Genomic DNA, 14027 nt, shown 5'->3' with positions numbered 1-14027 from the left:
AACGTCATATTATAATTCGGGTCTTGATTTAACTATCCGCGGCAGTCGAAATCATCGCCTGCCACACTCCACTCACAACCAAGCCAGCGTCCACAGCGCAGGCAGATGCGGATATTTTTCCTGCCACTCCGCCAGAATCTCAGGAACCTTTTCATCAAAGCTCTGCCTCGCGGCACCAGACCCATTCTCCCACCCAGCAGTGCCATTCACGTTCCTCTCCGTAGTAGCCGCCTCATTCAACCGGTCCGCCAGATCAAGAATCGCCTTCCCCCCAGCAGGGCCTCTTCATGATTATCCCTGATGTCAACGTTAAAGACATGCACCGGCCGGTTCAGCGGCGATCCTTTATTCATGAGATCATCAACCACAGCATCCCAGCATCGCTCCTCGCACGTAATAATAACATCAACGACACCGCCCTCCGTGCCGATGGCACCTTTATCTCCCTTCTCGACATGCTCCGTCCGTGGCAGACCAGGCACCCAGTCCTGGAAGCGCTCGGGCCCCCATTTCAGGTTTCGGTTGCGGTCGAGCATGGTCAGGATGCCGTTGCTGCGGTAGAGCCGCTCGTCTTTGCCGCGCAGTTCTTCGTACATCTGTTGGTAGGAGGTGGTGTTGAAGCTGTACACGTTCGGTTGCGTAATGGATGGGCCGGGGAGCCGGACTAGCGAGCCTGTCCCGAAGGATATCACGGGGAATCCGGTTGTTGCTGTTGAGAGGCGGAGGTGGGCTTCCATGGAGCGGTTGTTGTTCGATGCGCAGACGGTGCAGAATTTAAGCTTGTAGGAGGGGGAGGGTGACGGGGAGTAGGCCGCGGGTGGTGTTGCTGTTGTGTCTGCTGTCGCTGCTGCTGCTGCTGCTGTTGCTGCCGCTGCGACAGTGCTGGTCTCTGTGGGTTCGGCCATGGCGGCGTCCGGGCGAGAGTGTGTGTTTTCTGGAGGAGGAGGAGGTGGTGGTGGGGGAGTGTTGGTTGCCATGGTGGGAGGAAAGAGGAAATAAAGACTAGGTAGATTTGAAATAGAGAGACAGAGAGGGCTAAGAGAGAAGAACAACGAGTCTAAAAGTTGGATTGCGCAGCAATTGATGACAATAGGTTTACAATCTGCGGTTGGTAGCTATTGAGAGCAATTAGCACTCATTCCTGGCTGAACATGGGATGGAATCAGGCAATGGGATGGGATGGGTTCAGATAGATGAAAAGCGTATAAGTGAGTTTGTCCGCATTGCGAGGCTCAGACAGCTCCAATAATAAAATCATCATGATAGGCAGGAAAGAAACACGGGAGAGAAACGTACCTTGAGGGAGTGAGTTATGTAGTCGGGGCCGTAGCCCTGGAAGGAGAAGAAAAGAACGAGCAAAAGAGTTTTGTGGTGTCCGTGTGCTTAGTCATGCCATCATCCTTGACGGAGCTGCGACGGACAGCTCCCTCTTCCTCCCTCTACGCAGTCCCGACTGCCCACCACATCTCACAATGACTTCAGCTTCCTCCGATGGCACGAGGTTTGTGCCCGCGCTGATCGTAGTAGACATGCAGGAAGACTTCTGCCCGCCCGTGAGTGCGACGAAGCTACTACCAGCATGATCCAGCCGAGCTGATCCCAAGCTTCCTCCTTAAAAAAAGAACGGGTCTCTTGCCGTACAAGAAGGCCGGACCATCGCACCGCTGATCAACTCACTCCTCGCAAAACCAGGGTTCGTGGCACGCGTCGCAACACAGGACTTCCACCCGCCCGACCACATCTCCTTCGCGCCCAACCACCCCGCGCCCAACAACAAGCCCTTCGAGTCGTTTATCACAATGCACAACCCGGCACCAGGCAAGGAAGCCGAAACAAAACAGCAGCAGCTCTGGCCCGTGCATTGCGTCGCCGGCACCCCCGGCGCGGAGATGATCCCCGAGATTGACGTCGACAAGGTCGATCGCTTCGTGCACAAAGGCCAGCACGCGCAGGTCGAGATGTACTCGGCCTTTGCGGATAATTTTGGCAATTTGGATCCGGCTATTACGGCCAAGTCGGTCAATGAGGATCTTGCCGCTGAGCTCCGGACTCGGGACGTGACAGATGTGTTTGTTGTTGGGCTGGCGGGGGATTACTGTGTTAAATACACGGCCATTGACGCGGTCAAGGCTGGCTTTCGCAGCTGGATCGTCGAGGAGGCGACCCGGTGCGTTGTGCCGACCGGATGGGACAAGACCAAGGAGGAGCTGGCGGCGGCGGGTGTCCAGGTCATTACCGCCGATGCGCCGCAGATCCAGAGACTGGCAGTCCCGTAGTGCACTCTACCAATAAGAAAGAAATAGTAATAACTGGAAACAAATGTGTTTGTCACTGCAGGTATACGTAGTCCCCGGTGGATCAGGGCCGGGGGTGCGGGCCGAAGATTAATCAGTGAATCCTTCAGTGTCTTAGTTATCAACTCAGCCTCATCTGCGCCGACTTCTGTCTTTGCCAGACCATGTCGGGCACGATCGGGGCGCCAACCCCAGCAGCGACCATAACCAGCCTGGACGAGAAGACGACCGACGCCGATCCAGCGGGTCAGGCTCTAGTACACGAGCGCCACACGCTTCCATACTGGCAAGTCAATGTGCCCCGATCGCAACGGACCGCCGAGTGTCCCAGTTATCTACGCGACCTACCAGACAAGAACATCCGATGTCTATCGACGCCCGACGAAGACTACACGCGGCAGGGCTGGGATGAGGTGCGGGACATCGTCCGTGAGTCGAGTGGCAGCCTCAGCCTCGCACCGACCGTCTCAAAGACAGACATGCTGACGACGGGGATGGGACCGCAGGGACCAACCGCATCGATCGATTCCAGCGCGTCCCGAGCGAGCTCCGCCGGTATCTGGCGTACATGGCGCAGCTGAAAACCGAGTACTCGTCCGTGATGCGGTTCGTGGTGCAGGAGCGGCTGCACTGGGGCGACGGCAGCAACCTGGTGCCGAAAGGTCGTCCCTTTGAGTTAGACGGTAATAATGCCATGACTAGTGGCTCTCCGAGAACACGGAAACCCGAACCCCTCGGCTAAGAACTAACCCTACTGCTAGAGGACATTTGCATTCTGTACAACGACTGGCCGTACGGCGTCGAAACGGACATCATCCACCTGGTGGTCTGGACCAAGTTCGAGCTGGAAGACGACCCGGCCACGGATGATTTGACGGCCAGCGCGCGCGCGGCTATCGAGGCGTATGTCCAGCGTACGTTCTGCTCGCGCGTGCCGCCGACGCAGGTCGTTTGGTTCAAGAACTGGCGGTCGCTGAAGTCGGTGCACGCTGTTGAACATTTCCATGTGATGCTCTATCGGCCGGATATGGCCTTTGTGGAGGAAATTACCCACGGTGATGTCCCGCTCATTGCGCGGTTGCGATAGAAGAGAGATGATGGTCGTCCCCCACTAGTCACTCGCCAAGCCGTGCCCCTCATTGACGATCATTTGTTGGGAGAAGACAATTATAAATAAAGAGTCCTAGGCCCTAGGCGGAAATGGTGGTGAGAAGGAAGAGGGTAGGTATACCTTGGATTGATTTCGTCGTTGTAGACGTCACTCGGTTTAGACTTAGGTTAGGGCTCCTTACCACACCTGACTGATCTGCCTTGTTTCGCCTTCTTCTTGTCTTCTTCTTCTTCTTCTTCTTCTTATTCTGGACTCTCACTCACTCACTCTCTCTCTCTCTCTCTCTGTCCCTTACATACAACTCTTGCCCTTCCATAAATGCTGTAGCCTTGGTTGTCAGCCATTCACTATGCCGGTTCCGCATCTCCGCCGTGCTTCCTTGGCCAGTAAGTAGTAGTGCCCATGTCATCATTCTCCCGCCCTGCCTCAACACTCCTTCATTTTCCGACAACTCACCACCACAACCATGAACACTGACACCCCGACTCATCATCCAGGCAGATCCTCCATGGAGGACTCTCCCGCCAGCGGGGAGGACGAGGTCGTCGAGCCCGAGCAGGGAAATGGTAGGTTTGCACGCAGCACCCAACTCCGACACAAAGACTGACGGCCTAGTCCTCTCGCACATCATCTCGCAGTTGCGGCCGGGCGCCGACCTCAGCCGTGTGGTTCTGCCGACATTCATCCTCGAGCCCCGGTCCATGCTCGAGCGCATCACCAAGTACGCAGCCTGATCCGATCTACCGTGAGGAGAGGCACACCGGCTAACCTCTGAAAACAGCTTCATGGCGCACCCCGAAACCCTCCTCCCCATGTCCACGATAGATGACCCCGTCGAGCGCTTTGTTTCAGTCGTCAAGTTCTACTTGAGTGGATGGCACATCAAACCTCCGTACGTCACCCGTCCGTGGTTCTGGACTAGAGATCTGATCCCCCGCTATACAGAGGAGTGAAGAAACCACTCAACCCCATCCTCGGGGAGACATTTACCTGCTACTGGGACTATCCAGATGGCACGCGCGGATACTACATCGCCGAGCAGACCTCGCACCACCCGCCTAAGTCGAGCTACTTCTTCATGGCCCCCGAGCACAACATCCGCATCGACGGCACGCTGAAGCCCCGCAGTAGGTTCCTGGGCAACTCGGCCGCCAGTCTGATGGAGGGAACCGCCATTCTGCGACTGCTGAACCGCGGGCAGGATAAAGAGAAGGGAGAGAAATAGTATGTTTTGGTGACGGGTTGGTTTTCTTGTGGCAGCGACTGACTCCGGTTCCTAGTATCCTGACACAACCCAATATGTACGCCCGCGGAATCCTGTTCGGAAAGATGAAGTATGAGCTCGGTGATCATAGCTACGTCCGGTGTCCAGAGCATAACTTGGTCGCCGATATCGAGTTCAAGACCAAGGGCTACTTCTCCGGTACCTACAATGCCATCGGAGGCACGATCAAGAACGAGAAGACGGGAGAGCTTCTATACGAGCTATCGGGAATGTGGAACGGGGAGATGCATCTGAAGAACTGCCTGGTCCGTTTCATTCATGGTATGAAAGTGTCAACTACTAACAAGGAAAAAAACAGACACACCAGAAGGAGCTTCTATTTGATGGAGCGCACGCCAAGCACACCAAGCCTCAGGTTCGCCCGATTGAAGAGCAGGCAGAGAGGGAATCACAACGGCTATGGAAGCCCACCGTCAAGGCGATCGTTACGCGGAACCACGAACTCGCCACGGATGAGAAGACCAAGATTGAAGATCAGCAACGCGACGAGGCAGCCAAACGTGCCGAGGAGGGTGTCGAGTGGCGACCTCGACTGTTCCGTGCCGTGCAAGGCGGACCCGGCGGCCCAGATGAAGGAGATGAAGACCTCGACTGGATTATCAATGCGGACATGTGAGTATCTCTTTTCTGGGAATTAAGTGGAATATGTAGCTGATTAACACGTCGCGCAGCGCCTCGCATGACCCGAATCTTGCCGCAAAGCAGATTCTATCTATCACTCCCATCGTCCAAGGTCAGAAAGTAAATTCAGTTCCAGATCCCGCCGCTAATACTGCAGCCACAGGCTCATCCGCGGCGTCCTCTTCTGAGACAGAAAACGCCAATATGGAACGGATAGATACGGAAACGGCGCAGGAATTCGTGGATGCGAAGGAGCAATGAGGGAGACGTTATCCTTGATCTGTTTCCAGCAATCATCCTGGTCTCTCTTGCTTTCTGCATCCCTGCTTCTCGTTTTTGATGCCAAGTTGTTCAAAGCATATCCGGAAAACACACAGGCAGTCCGTGAAAACGACGAAGTCAAACTGCGCAGACTACCCAGCATCGAAATATCTCCCGGCGTCCAGCGACGACGATAGTCTCTCACTCCCATTCGCTCGTCGCATTTCATCGCATCGTTTGTCTTCCTTGCTCTATTTCTCCCACCATAATTCGAGTTCAACACAGCCTTCCCGACCACGACGCCACGCCCCATTGCTGGATACCCCGATTTGATTCTGTTTACAAAAATAAAAATCCGAACTCACTGAGATCGACGACCGAAATACGAAATACGAAAACCCTCGAAACACATTTTAAATGCTCCGTTATCTTGTGTTACCGACTGCGCTATCTCTCCTGTGCAATTCGAGAAGCTTGTGAAGATGTCGTAGTTGATGTTTAAACGAGATGAGACGAGTTGCCTGGATTGGTTTGGATTTGCACCGTGCATGGTGGGTAGTCAACAAACAAAGAAAACAGTCAAAAAAGAGCAGTCGGGAGCAGTCTTGATTTTTCCCCCTTCTTTTTCAACTCGATACTACGAAGACTCAGCAAGGGCGGCATGGAGCTATCAGAAAGGGGATGGAATGGGATTCTTATAGCGATAGACTTGATTTTGTGGTTAGTTGCAATTGGATTTGATCTTCAATACAATGAATGATGCTGGAGTGTACTTCATTCATTTTTGATGACTTTCTTTCTATTTCTCCCTCTCTCTCTCTTTCTTTTGTAGAGATGGTATAACTGTACAGAACTCTTCTTCAAGGATATCTCGCGCAGGCCAGAAACTCCCAGTAATAAAAGCAAGTCCACCCGGAAAATAAAAACGCCCTTGCTGAATCAATCCCGCGTACGCCTTAAAACACACCCATAAACCCAATCCTAATCACAGGGGGAGTGGGGGGTTATGAATACAGCTCGCCCCTGTAGCCAGCTCCGCGCTCCAGTTCCCGCCGACGATTTATACGAGGAATAGCACCAGCCGAGCCCATATCCATACCCTGCAGATTAGCCGCAGCCACATCAGCAGCTATAGCAGCAGAGCCGCCGCCATCTCGTTCCTCGCGCTCCTCTTCCATAGCAGCCGTCTGCTCCTCGATCTCCTTCTCGGTATCCTCGCGCAGGCCCAAGATATCCGGCGGGATAAAACTCATCTGCACGCTAGGCGCGCCTTGGATATAACGGAGCTGCTCATGGACGGCCTCGACCAGGTTCTGGAGGTAGGGCCGCGGGTTCTTGTTCTCGAGCTTGCGCAGCTCCGATAGCGGTGGGAAGAGCGAGTAGTCTGGGCCGAAGTGGTTGCGGAAGGCGACGGTTTCTGGGATCGTGGGGTCGAGGTTCTGGTCTGCGTCGATGAGGATGGAGGTTTCGTGCGCCCAGGCGCGGGAGACGTTGCGCGGTGTGTATCCGCCGCCTCCTACCACGAGCAGAGGCAGGCCGAAGGTCTTGGTGAAGGCTACGCAGGCGCCGTGGGCGCGCACATTGAGGTTGAAACAGCCTAGCCGGTCGCAGCCGAGACTGTCGGCACCGCATTGGAGGACGATGGCGCCGGGGCGGTAGGTCTCGACGCAGGCGCCGATGACGTCCTGGTAGAGCTGGATGTAGGACTCATCGTCGATGCCGTCGTTGAGGGGAACGTTGATGGAGTGGTGTGCGCCTGGGTTCAGCGGGTGCGAGGGGCCCGTGTCTTCGAGCGCGCCGGTGCCGGGGAAGAAGTTGTCCTTGTCGTATTTGTGAAACGAAACCGTCAACACGCGATCCGTTGACCAAAAGGCCTGCTCGACGCCGTCGCCGTGGTGCACGTCGATGTCGATGTACATCACGCGCGGGTGGTGACGCAGCAGTTGCAAGGTGCCCAGGACGATGTCGTTGACGTAGCAGAATCCGCTGGCCTCGGATTTCTTGGCGTGGTGCAGGCCGCCGGACCAGTTGATTGCAATCTCGGACTGGTTATTGCACAGTTTGCGCGCGGCGTCCACGGTCCCCCCGGCGTACAGCGAGCAGTAGTTGTATAGCCCGTCGAAGACAGGGCAGTCGTCGCCAAAATTAAACCGCACCACGTTATCGCTCTGCTCGGGCCGGTCTACATCGCCGGGAATCACCTGCCGCAAGAACTCAATGTAGTCTGCGTCGTGGAACTCGGCCATCTCTTCCGATGTTGCCGCGCGCGCCATGTACAGGTCCATCGCATGGTGCATCCCGTATGCCATCACCAGCTGCTTCGTGAGGGTGAGCCGCCAGGGCTTCATCGGGTGCGACTGGCCGAAGTGGTGCAGCTCCACGGCTGGGTTGGCGTGCCATGATACGCGATAGCCTTGTGGCCGTGGCACCTCGTAGCTGTGGCGGTCGAGCGCGACTTTTTGGTCGACGCTCAGCGTCGGGGTCGAGGGCGCTCCGTACTCTTGGACCACAGAGGAGCGAGCCATAAGAGCAGGGTCGGGGAATAGATTGTGTCGGATCACTCAGGCGAGAGGGGGAGGGTGGTTCTAGACGAGGATGCGCGGAATCATTGTCGGAGTCCAAGAATCGCAGATCAAGCAGAGCAGTGGAGCGACCGCTGACTAAGATTGATCTACGCCGGGCTAACCCAAACCTGTACTCCTGCACCAAGTGTGAACAACAGCTCGTGCCGAGTCGGATTACACCGACTTCCTCTATACCCCGCCTATTCTTGACTGGCCCGAGGTCTACAAGGCCGAGAATAATGTATTTCCTGTGTCGCCATCAGCTTATTGCCGCTTTGAGAAGGTGCATATGCTGACATAACAAAATGTTCCGGTATCGGAAAAGACGGCATCATCGGAGGGCCGGAGACATATAAGAAGGCCCGCCCGTTCAGAGCCAGAGGCCGGTTCATTGTTGCATCTACTTTGGTAACTCATTATGCCTCTCGTAACAGCAGCAACCAAACTCCGGCGCTCCCTGGAGGACCCGAATGCATTCATCGTCGCTCCGGGAGTATATGATGGCCTTTCGGCGCGGATGGCTCTGGCCGCGGGTTTTGATGCTTTGTACATGGTATGCGCCGCGTGTGAAAAAAACAAAATTGAAAACCGAAAATAAACTAACAGCACCAGACCGGCGCCGGAACGGCAGCCTCCGTACACGGCCAGGCCGACTTGGGCATCTGCACGCTGAACGACATGCGCGCCAACGCCGAGATGATCGCGAACCTATCCCCCGCGACTCCACTCATCTCCGATGCAGATACAGGATACGGCGGGCCCATCATGGTTGCGCGGACGACAGAGCAATATGCTCGCTCTGGCGTCGCTGGCTTCCACATCGAAGACCAAGTCCAGACGAAGCGGTGCGGCCATCTATCCGGCAAACAGCTCGTTGACACGACCACCTACACGACCCGGATCCGGGCCGCGGTGCAAGCTCGCAAGCGACTGGAGAGCGATATTGTGATCATTGCGCGTACGGACTCGCTGCAGAAGCACGGCTACGAAGAGAGTCTGGCTCGGCTGCGCGCGGCGCGCGATGCAGGCGCAGATGTCGGCTTCCTGGAGGGGATTGACTCTCGCGAAATGGCGCGCCAAGCTGTCAAAGATCTGGCGCCGTGGCCTTTGTTGCTGAATATGGTTGAGCATGGATCTACGCCCTCTATTTCGGCAGATGAGGCTCGCCAGATTGGGTTCAGGATTATAATCTACCCGTTTGCTACTATTGGGCCTGCGCTGGTGGCTATGCGTGAGGGTTTGGAAAAGCTCAAGCGTGATGGTCTGCCGGGCTTGGATAAGGAGCTGACGCCGCAGATGCTGTTCCGCGTGTGTGGCTTGGATCAGAGCGTGCAGTTGGATGAGGAGGCTGGTGGTGCTGCATTCGAGGGCGGCGTTGACTTGCGGGAGACCTGATTTGCTTCTTTATCTTGTAATCTCTTTACGTCGTAACCATGTAATTATCAAGATCAAACTGGAACCCCTGCCGAAATGGTCCTAGCCCCGGAAACCTCCTTGATAAGTCGTGAAATCTCCTCAACACATCTCTCAGGTTGTTCCTGATTGACCCAATGCCCAGCTCCGTCCATTAATATCGTACCTTTATACAGCCCCGGTCCCACACTTCTCTCCTGCTCCATTGCCTCCAGCGCCCCGGGCACTTGGTACGTTCCCCAGTCACTCTTCCCGCAGATCAGGATCGTCGGAATAGGTATCTTCATTCCAGACCACGCTTCCATTTCCGCCGCTATCTCGGGCTGCGTTAGGACCTTATACCAATTCAGCCCGCCTTGGAAAGTCGTACGACCATATTCCTGAACGTAGACTGCTAGCTCAGCGTCTGGAAGCCAGCGTGAAGAGCGCGAGGCGACCGTTTTTGGATCCTCTGTCTCCATGTCCCGCGCAACAGCCTGGCGCATTGTGTCTGCTAGATCCATAACATAGTATCGAGGCATTTTCTCTAGTTCGGTGGCAGTCCACGCTTGTAATCGGTGAGGGTGGTTGCCGTCCCAGTCGGCGGACTTGAGGTGGAAGTAGCCGCGCAGAAAAGTATGGAGGGGTGCACCGGCAGGATATGTCATCTCCGCGTTAGAAGAAGGCTCACAATAATACCATTTGTATGGCTTTCTGGGCCGGGGCAGAGCTGCTAGCGCCTCGTTTATAGGAGGAGGTGGAGGTAAGGGAGCAGCTGAAGGCTCGCCGTATGAGGGAGATGTGTTGAATGGCAGTTGAGGAGGGCCCTTTGAAGGATGGGACATCAAAACGAGGCAGCGGAACATGTCCGGTCTGGCCAATGCACATAGGCTGGCGGGGACAGCGCCAAAGTCATGTCCAACTATACAGGAGACAGACGTGTATCCCAGCGCCTGAACTAGTGCAACAGTATCCCGAATCAAGGCGAGGGGACTAAAGGATGATTCTGTGAGAGGTTTCCTTGAAAACGTCCTGCCGAAACCTCTCTGATCGAAGGCGACCGCATGGTAACCCTGCGACGAGAGAAGAGGGACCATCTTCCGCCATGAGTATGCAAGGTCGGGAAAGCCATGGCAGAGAAGCACGAGTTCAGGTTTTGAGCCTGAAGGCTTTAGGTCTGGAAGGGATTCGAGAATGTGAAAGACGAGGCTGTGCGATGTAGTACAGTCGACATAGCGGGATGACACGCCCGGAGGAAGCGGGAGTGGAGGGAGGGTAGTTGGGTCAGGTGCTTCTGACGGAGAGTCCTGATGTGTATAGGCCATTTTGGAAAGGAGACGGTAGTGTAAACCACAAGGGCGATAAGCCGGTAGTTTTAAATGTGCAGATCGTCCCGAGGTCCAGCCGTGCGAGGGGCCAGAAAACGTTACGCGAATCGCAGGAAAGGCTGATCTCCGCGTGTCTGACATAGATTGGTTAAGAGTTGCACAATTCATCATCTCTTCCAGGATGTAATAATCGGCTGTTGTAGTTCAATTGCCTAGATCAAGCCTCCGGCGGCTGTATCTTGTGAGATCACCACTTGGATCCCGACGTGTAATCTTCTGTGATCCTCTTCTTAGGTTGCCTTCAGCCCTCTAGGGCTCTCGGGCTTTGACCAACACCTTCCTCCATTCAGATTCACGATCTCTATCTGATAGATCGCAGCCACAACACAGCTTCCGACTATCAACCATGCCTAGTGTTTTTGCGTCTAGACAGTACCATCTACTTGAAATACGCCGTATAAGATAATTCATCTCGTCCGTCTCTTACTACTACAGTCTTCCATAGTGTCGTGAGACTATACAATAGTACCTCGAGTTTTCTAGAGTAATTAGCTCCCAATTTAAAACTATCTTCTAACCACACCCCTCCCCCCCCTCTCCTTCTTCCGTAAAAATTGATGCTCGGTTATGACCGAGGGCATTGCAGAAGCCACCTATTTGAACCTTTGTCTCCCCACTGTACATAGGCGGTGACCAATCCGTTCTCGTCATACAAGGATGCTACGATTGTTCCTTTCTCTACTGGCAGTGAAAGACTAGCAAAAGGTAACCCATATCGCAAGGCTCTTGCATTTCAATGTCGCAGTCTAAAATAGGAGTCCACAACATAGCAACAACAGAGGCCATGCCAGGAAAAAACTCTGATCTGAAGTCAACCCGGATGCCATGCCAGTCGATGGAGATGGACTGCTGGTGGTTGAGCTCGTGGGTGACCCTGTTGACGTGCCTGTGGTGGTCGCGTTCTTCCATTTTTCAACCACGTAGTCTACCATGGTGCTGTTGTATATCCCGAGGTAGGATTCATGGATTAGTAGGCCTTTTTTACCTTTTCCAGAGTCGCAGTACTTGTCACCCTTGTCGCACCAGGAAGCCACGATGTTATCATACTGCTGGCACACGGTGGTGTTCTTTCGTGGGAACATCTAATGAAAAATGGTTTTAGTCAAAGAATGCAGAGATGAGCATTACTACTCACTCCGTTGTGGATGCTTGTGCCGCGATCGTATGATGTGTTGGCGATGTGTGTTGGATCCCCAAACAGGACTGCCGCAACAACTGCATTTGCGTCAGCCTCGGCAAATTGTCAACAACAAAAGGGCCACTTACTATTCTCTTTGACTATGGCTGGTGACAATGGTGGATCGTTGTTGAACATGCCACCAGCGCCGCCGCAAAGGACGTCAGAGACTACTTGTGCACCCTAGCAACCCCCGCATCAGCATGTTCATCAGCAAGCCGCATAAGCTTCTCGTCACCTACTTGAGAGTAGCCTATGAGGGCCATTTTTGAATTTGGGCATGATGTGTGGTACTCCTTTGCCATCTGCAGCATAGTAGCTGCCCCATCATCCTCTGACTGCACGTAGGGAGGATTTTTCAGCGTTGCAGGGTACTTCACGCCCGCGATCTTGGAGCCTGAGATCTTATCTGCAATAAGCTGTGCCACATACCCAGCGGACCCTGAGTTTGCGGGAAAATACCCCTTCCTAGCCTCCGCGGGCTCAGTAGAACCTCTGGCAGCAATCATGTATAGGCCATCAGCGCAGATTGAGTTCTCTGCCGCGGTAGTAGCGGCCAAGAGGCCCACTAAAGCCAGGAATCCACGCATATTGAAACAATTGTATTAAGGAAAATGTTGTCTTTACTTTCCCGAGAAAAGGCTCTTTTAAACTCGTTAAGTATAAAAATCGTATACATTCTGAGGCGTGCCATCCTCCCTGAATGAAATCCGCCCCCACTTGCAATTGACCTGTTAGACGCGTGAATATCTTCAGAGTGGACGGCACGCCTAAGAGTGCATATAACTTATATTTAGCAAGCCTCAGCTAAGCCTTAATTTATTTTGTCAGTTAAGCTAATTGGTTCCGTCGTCGGTAGAACCTAGCTAACGTATGGGCGCAGGCTTACGCTCCTCAGCCTCGCCTTGGCTGAATTCATGCACGGACTAGAAAACCAAAGGAATCGTGTTGATTTTAGGAGCTCGTATAGGTTTGTTGAAGCTGAGAATAGTGACTTAATAATAGGATAATCATTTGATTAACTAGGTCTTACGGATCTCCTCATAGTAAATACCCTGTTTCTCTACAATAGCTAGCAGTTTGTCACTAGTTCAATCCAGTCGTACACAGTTCTGCTCAGAAATTTCTTCTAGGTTTAACTATGGACAATTAATTCTTGCTCCTGAGAATACAAAGTTCTTGGTTTGGCCCCATCAATCCGTTTCCGTGGCATCGAAATGCTACGCGAGTAACGGAAATTGAATGAAATCCCTTCAAGAGAACAGTCAGGGTCGTGCCCGCAATCAGGCACACTAGAGTCATCTGCACTAGACAGGTTTCATTAAGGATTCTATTTGTCGAATATTGACATGTACCTCAAGAATAGCCTAACCGGTAACCCGTCTAGTAGCAGTCAGCTAAAAATTTGGTCGGTGATCATTCAAGCCCCAACGGTAGATATAACCGGTCAGCGAGTCGATCATACAACAAACTGATTCCTGGCTTGGAGGTAGTTAGGGCTTGGTTTGACCATGCTAACGACGGTCTACTTACGTGAGTAGTCGAGTAGCCCTTTTATGTAAATACACGAACTAGTGAACTGTATCACAAATTGCAGCCTCCCAATGTAAGGCACGACTAGCTCTATCAACTTTTCATCTTAACCACGCACCCTATACTACATTGATTGAAGCGCACCAGGAATGAAGTCGCCAAGTCTTCTGGAGTGGGCGGAAAGGCGGTACGACCGAAAAAAAGGTGCTGCGAGAAAGAGCAGATCCTTAATAGAGATAGCTCAGGTTACTGTGTAAGTTATTGAGATTGGAGCCTCTAGCACCTTTGCCCCCCCGATGATGATGATATAGCCTCATGGTCAAGATTCCAATACGAATCCAGTACGAAAACACTGGGAATACGCAGCTGGCGATGAAGTATCCGTTCTCTGACGAATGAAA

General features: G+C 53.5%; 8 protein-coding genes across 8 annotated transcripts; 4 read left to right on the top strand and 4 right to left on the bottom strand.

Annotated features, from left to right (window-relative positions):
• Positions 1-236: 236 nt before the first annotated feature.
• On the bottom strand, positions 237-977 carry ssuA (RNA polymerase II subunit A C-terminal domain phosphatase; the record flags this gene model as incomplete). The annotated part of the gene is made up of 1 exon (XM_057200839.1): positions 237-977. The coding sequence occupies one exon, from the start codon at positions 975-977 to the stop codon at positions 237-239; it is 741 nt and encodes a 246-aa protein (XP_057048826.1).
• A 495-nt stretch (positions 978-1472) lies between these two features.
• N7474_009428 (nicotinamidase) lies at positions 1473-2276 on the top strand (the record flags this gene model as incomplete). Its single annotated transcript, XM_057200838.1, has 2 exons — positions 1473-1553; positions 1623-2276. The coding sequence occupies 2 exons, from the start codon at positions 1473-1475 to the stop codon at positions 2274-2276; spliced, it is 735 nt and encodes a 244-aa protein (XP_057048825.1).
• A 182-nt stretch (positions 2277-2458) lies between these two features.
• On the top strand, positions 2459-3381 carry N7474_009427 (GIG1 family protein; the record flags this gene model as incomplete). The annotated part of the gene is made up of 3 exons (XM_057200837.1): positions 2459-2723; positions 2801-2995; positions 3056-3381. 3 exons carry the CDS (start codon positions 2459-2461, stop codon positions 3379-3381), a joined length of 786 nt encoding a protein of 261 aa, XP_057048824.1.
• A 490-nt stretch (positions 3382-3871) lies between these two features.
• Positions 3872-5572, top strand: N7474_009426 (OSBP family protein; the record flags this gene model as incomplete). Its single annotated transcript, XM_057200836.1, has 7 exons — positions 3872-3971; positions 4021-4126; positions 4187-4297; positions 4351-4629; positions 4686-4935; positions 4989-5302; positions 5362-5572. The coding sequence occupies 7 exons, from the start codon at positions 3872-3874 to the stop codon at positions 5570-5572; spliced, it is 1371 nt and encodes a 456-aa protein (XP_057048823.1).
• A 1004-nt stretch (positions 5573-6576) lies between these two features.
• On the bottom strand, positions 6577-8097 carry hosA (histone deacetylase HOS2; the record flags this gene model as incomplete). Its single annotated transcript, XM_057200835.1, has 1 exon — positions 6577-8097. The coding sequence occupies one exon, from the start codon at positions 8095-8097 to the stop codon at positions 6577-6579; it is 1521 nt and encodes a 506-aa protein (XP_057048822.1).
• A 457-nt stretch (positions 8098-8554) lies between these two features.
• On the top strand, positions 8555-9531 carry N7474_009424 (isocitrate lyase/PEP mutase family protein; the record flags this gene model as incomplete). The annotated part of the gene is made up of 2 exons (XM_057200834.1): positions 8555-8689; positions 8749-9531. 2 exons carry the CDS (start codon positions 8555-8557, stop codon positions 9529-9531), a joined length of 918 nt encoding a protein of 305 aa, XP_057048821.1.
• A 53-nt stretch (positions 9532-9584) lies between these two features.
• N7474_009423 (alpha/beta hydrolase) lies at positions 9585-10853 on the bottom strand (the record flags this gene model as incomplete). Its single annotated transcript, XM_057200833.1, has 1 exon — positions 9585-10853. One exon carries the CDS (start codon positions 10851-10853, stop codon positions 9585-9587), a length of 1269 nt encoding a protein of 422 aa, XP_057048820.1.
• Positions 10854-11662: 809 nt separating this feature from the next.
• On the bottom strand, positions 11663-12683 carry N7474_009422 (uncharacterized protein; the record flags this gene model as incomplete). The annotated part of the gene is made up of 4 exons (XM_057200832.1): positions 11663-11998; positions 12052-12131; positions 12183-12276; positions 12336-12683. 4 exons carry the CDS (start codon positions 12681-12683, stop codon positions 11663-11665), a joined length of 858 nt encoding a protein of 285 aa, XP_057048819.1.
• Between the last annotated feature and the right edge of the window lie 1344 nt (positions 12684-14027).

Source organism: Penicillium riverlandense, assembly GCF_028828495.1.
Source record: "Penicillium riverlandense strain IBT 135883 chromosome Unknown utg000008l_segment0_segment0, whole genome shotgun sequence".
In the NCBI taxonomy this organism is placed as follows: Eukaryota; Fungi; Ascomycota; class Eurotiomycetes; order Eurotiales; family Aspergillaceae; genus Penicillium; species Penicillium riverlandense.
This window is presented reverse-complemented; position numbering and strand designations above follow the sequence as displayed.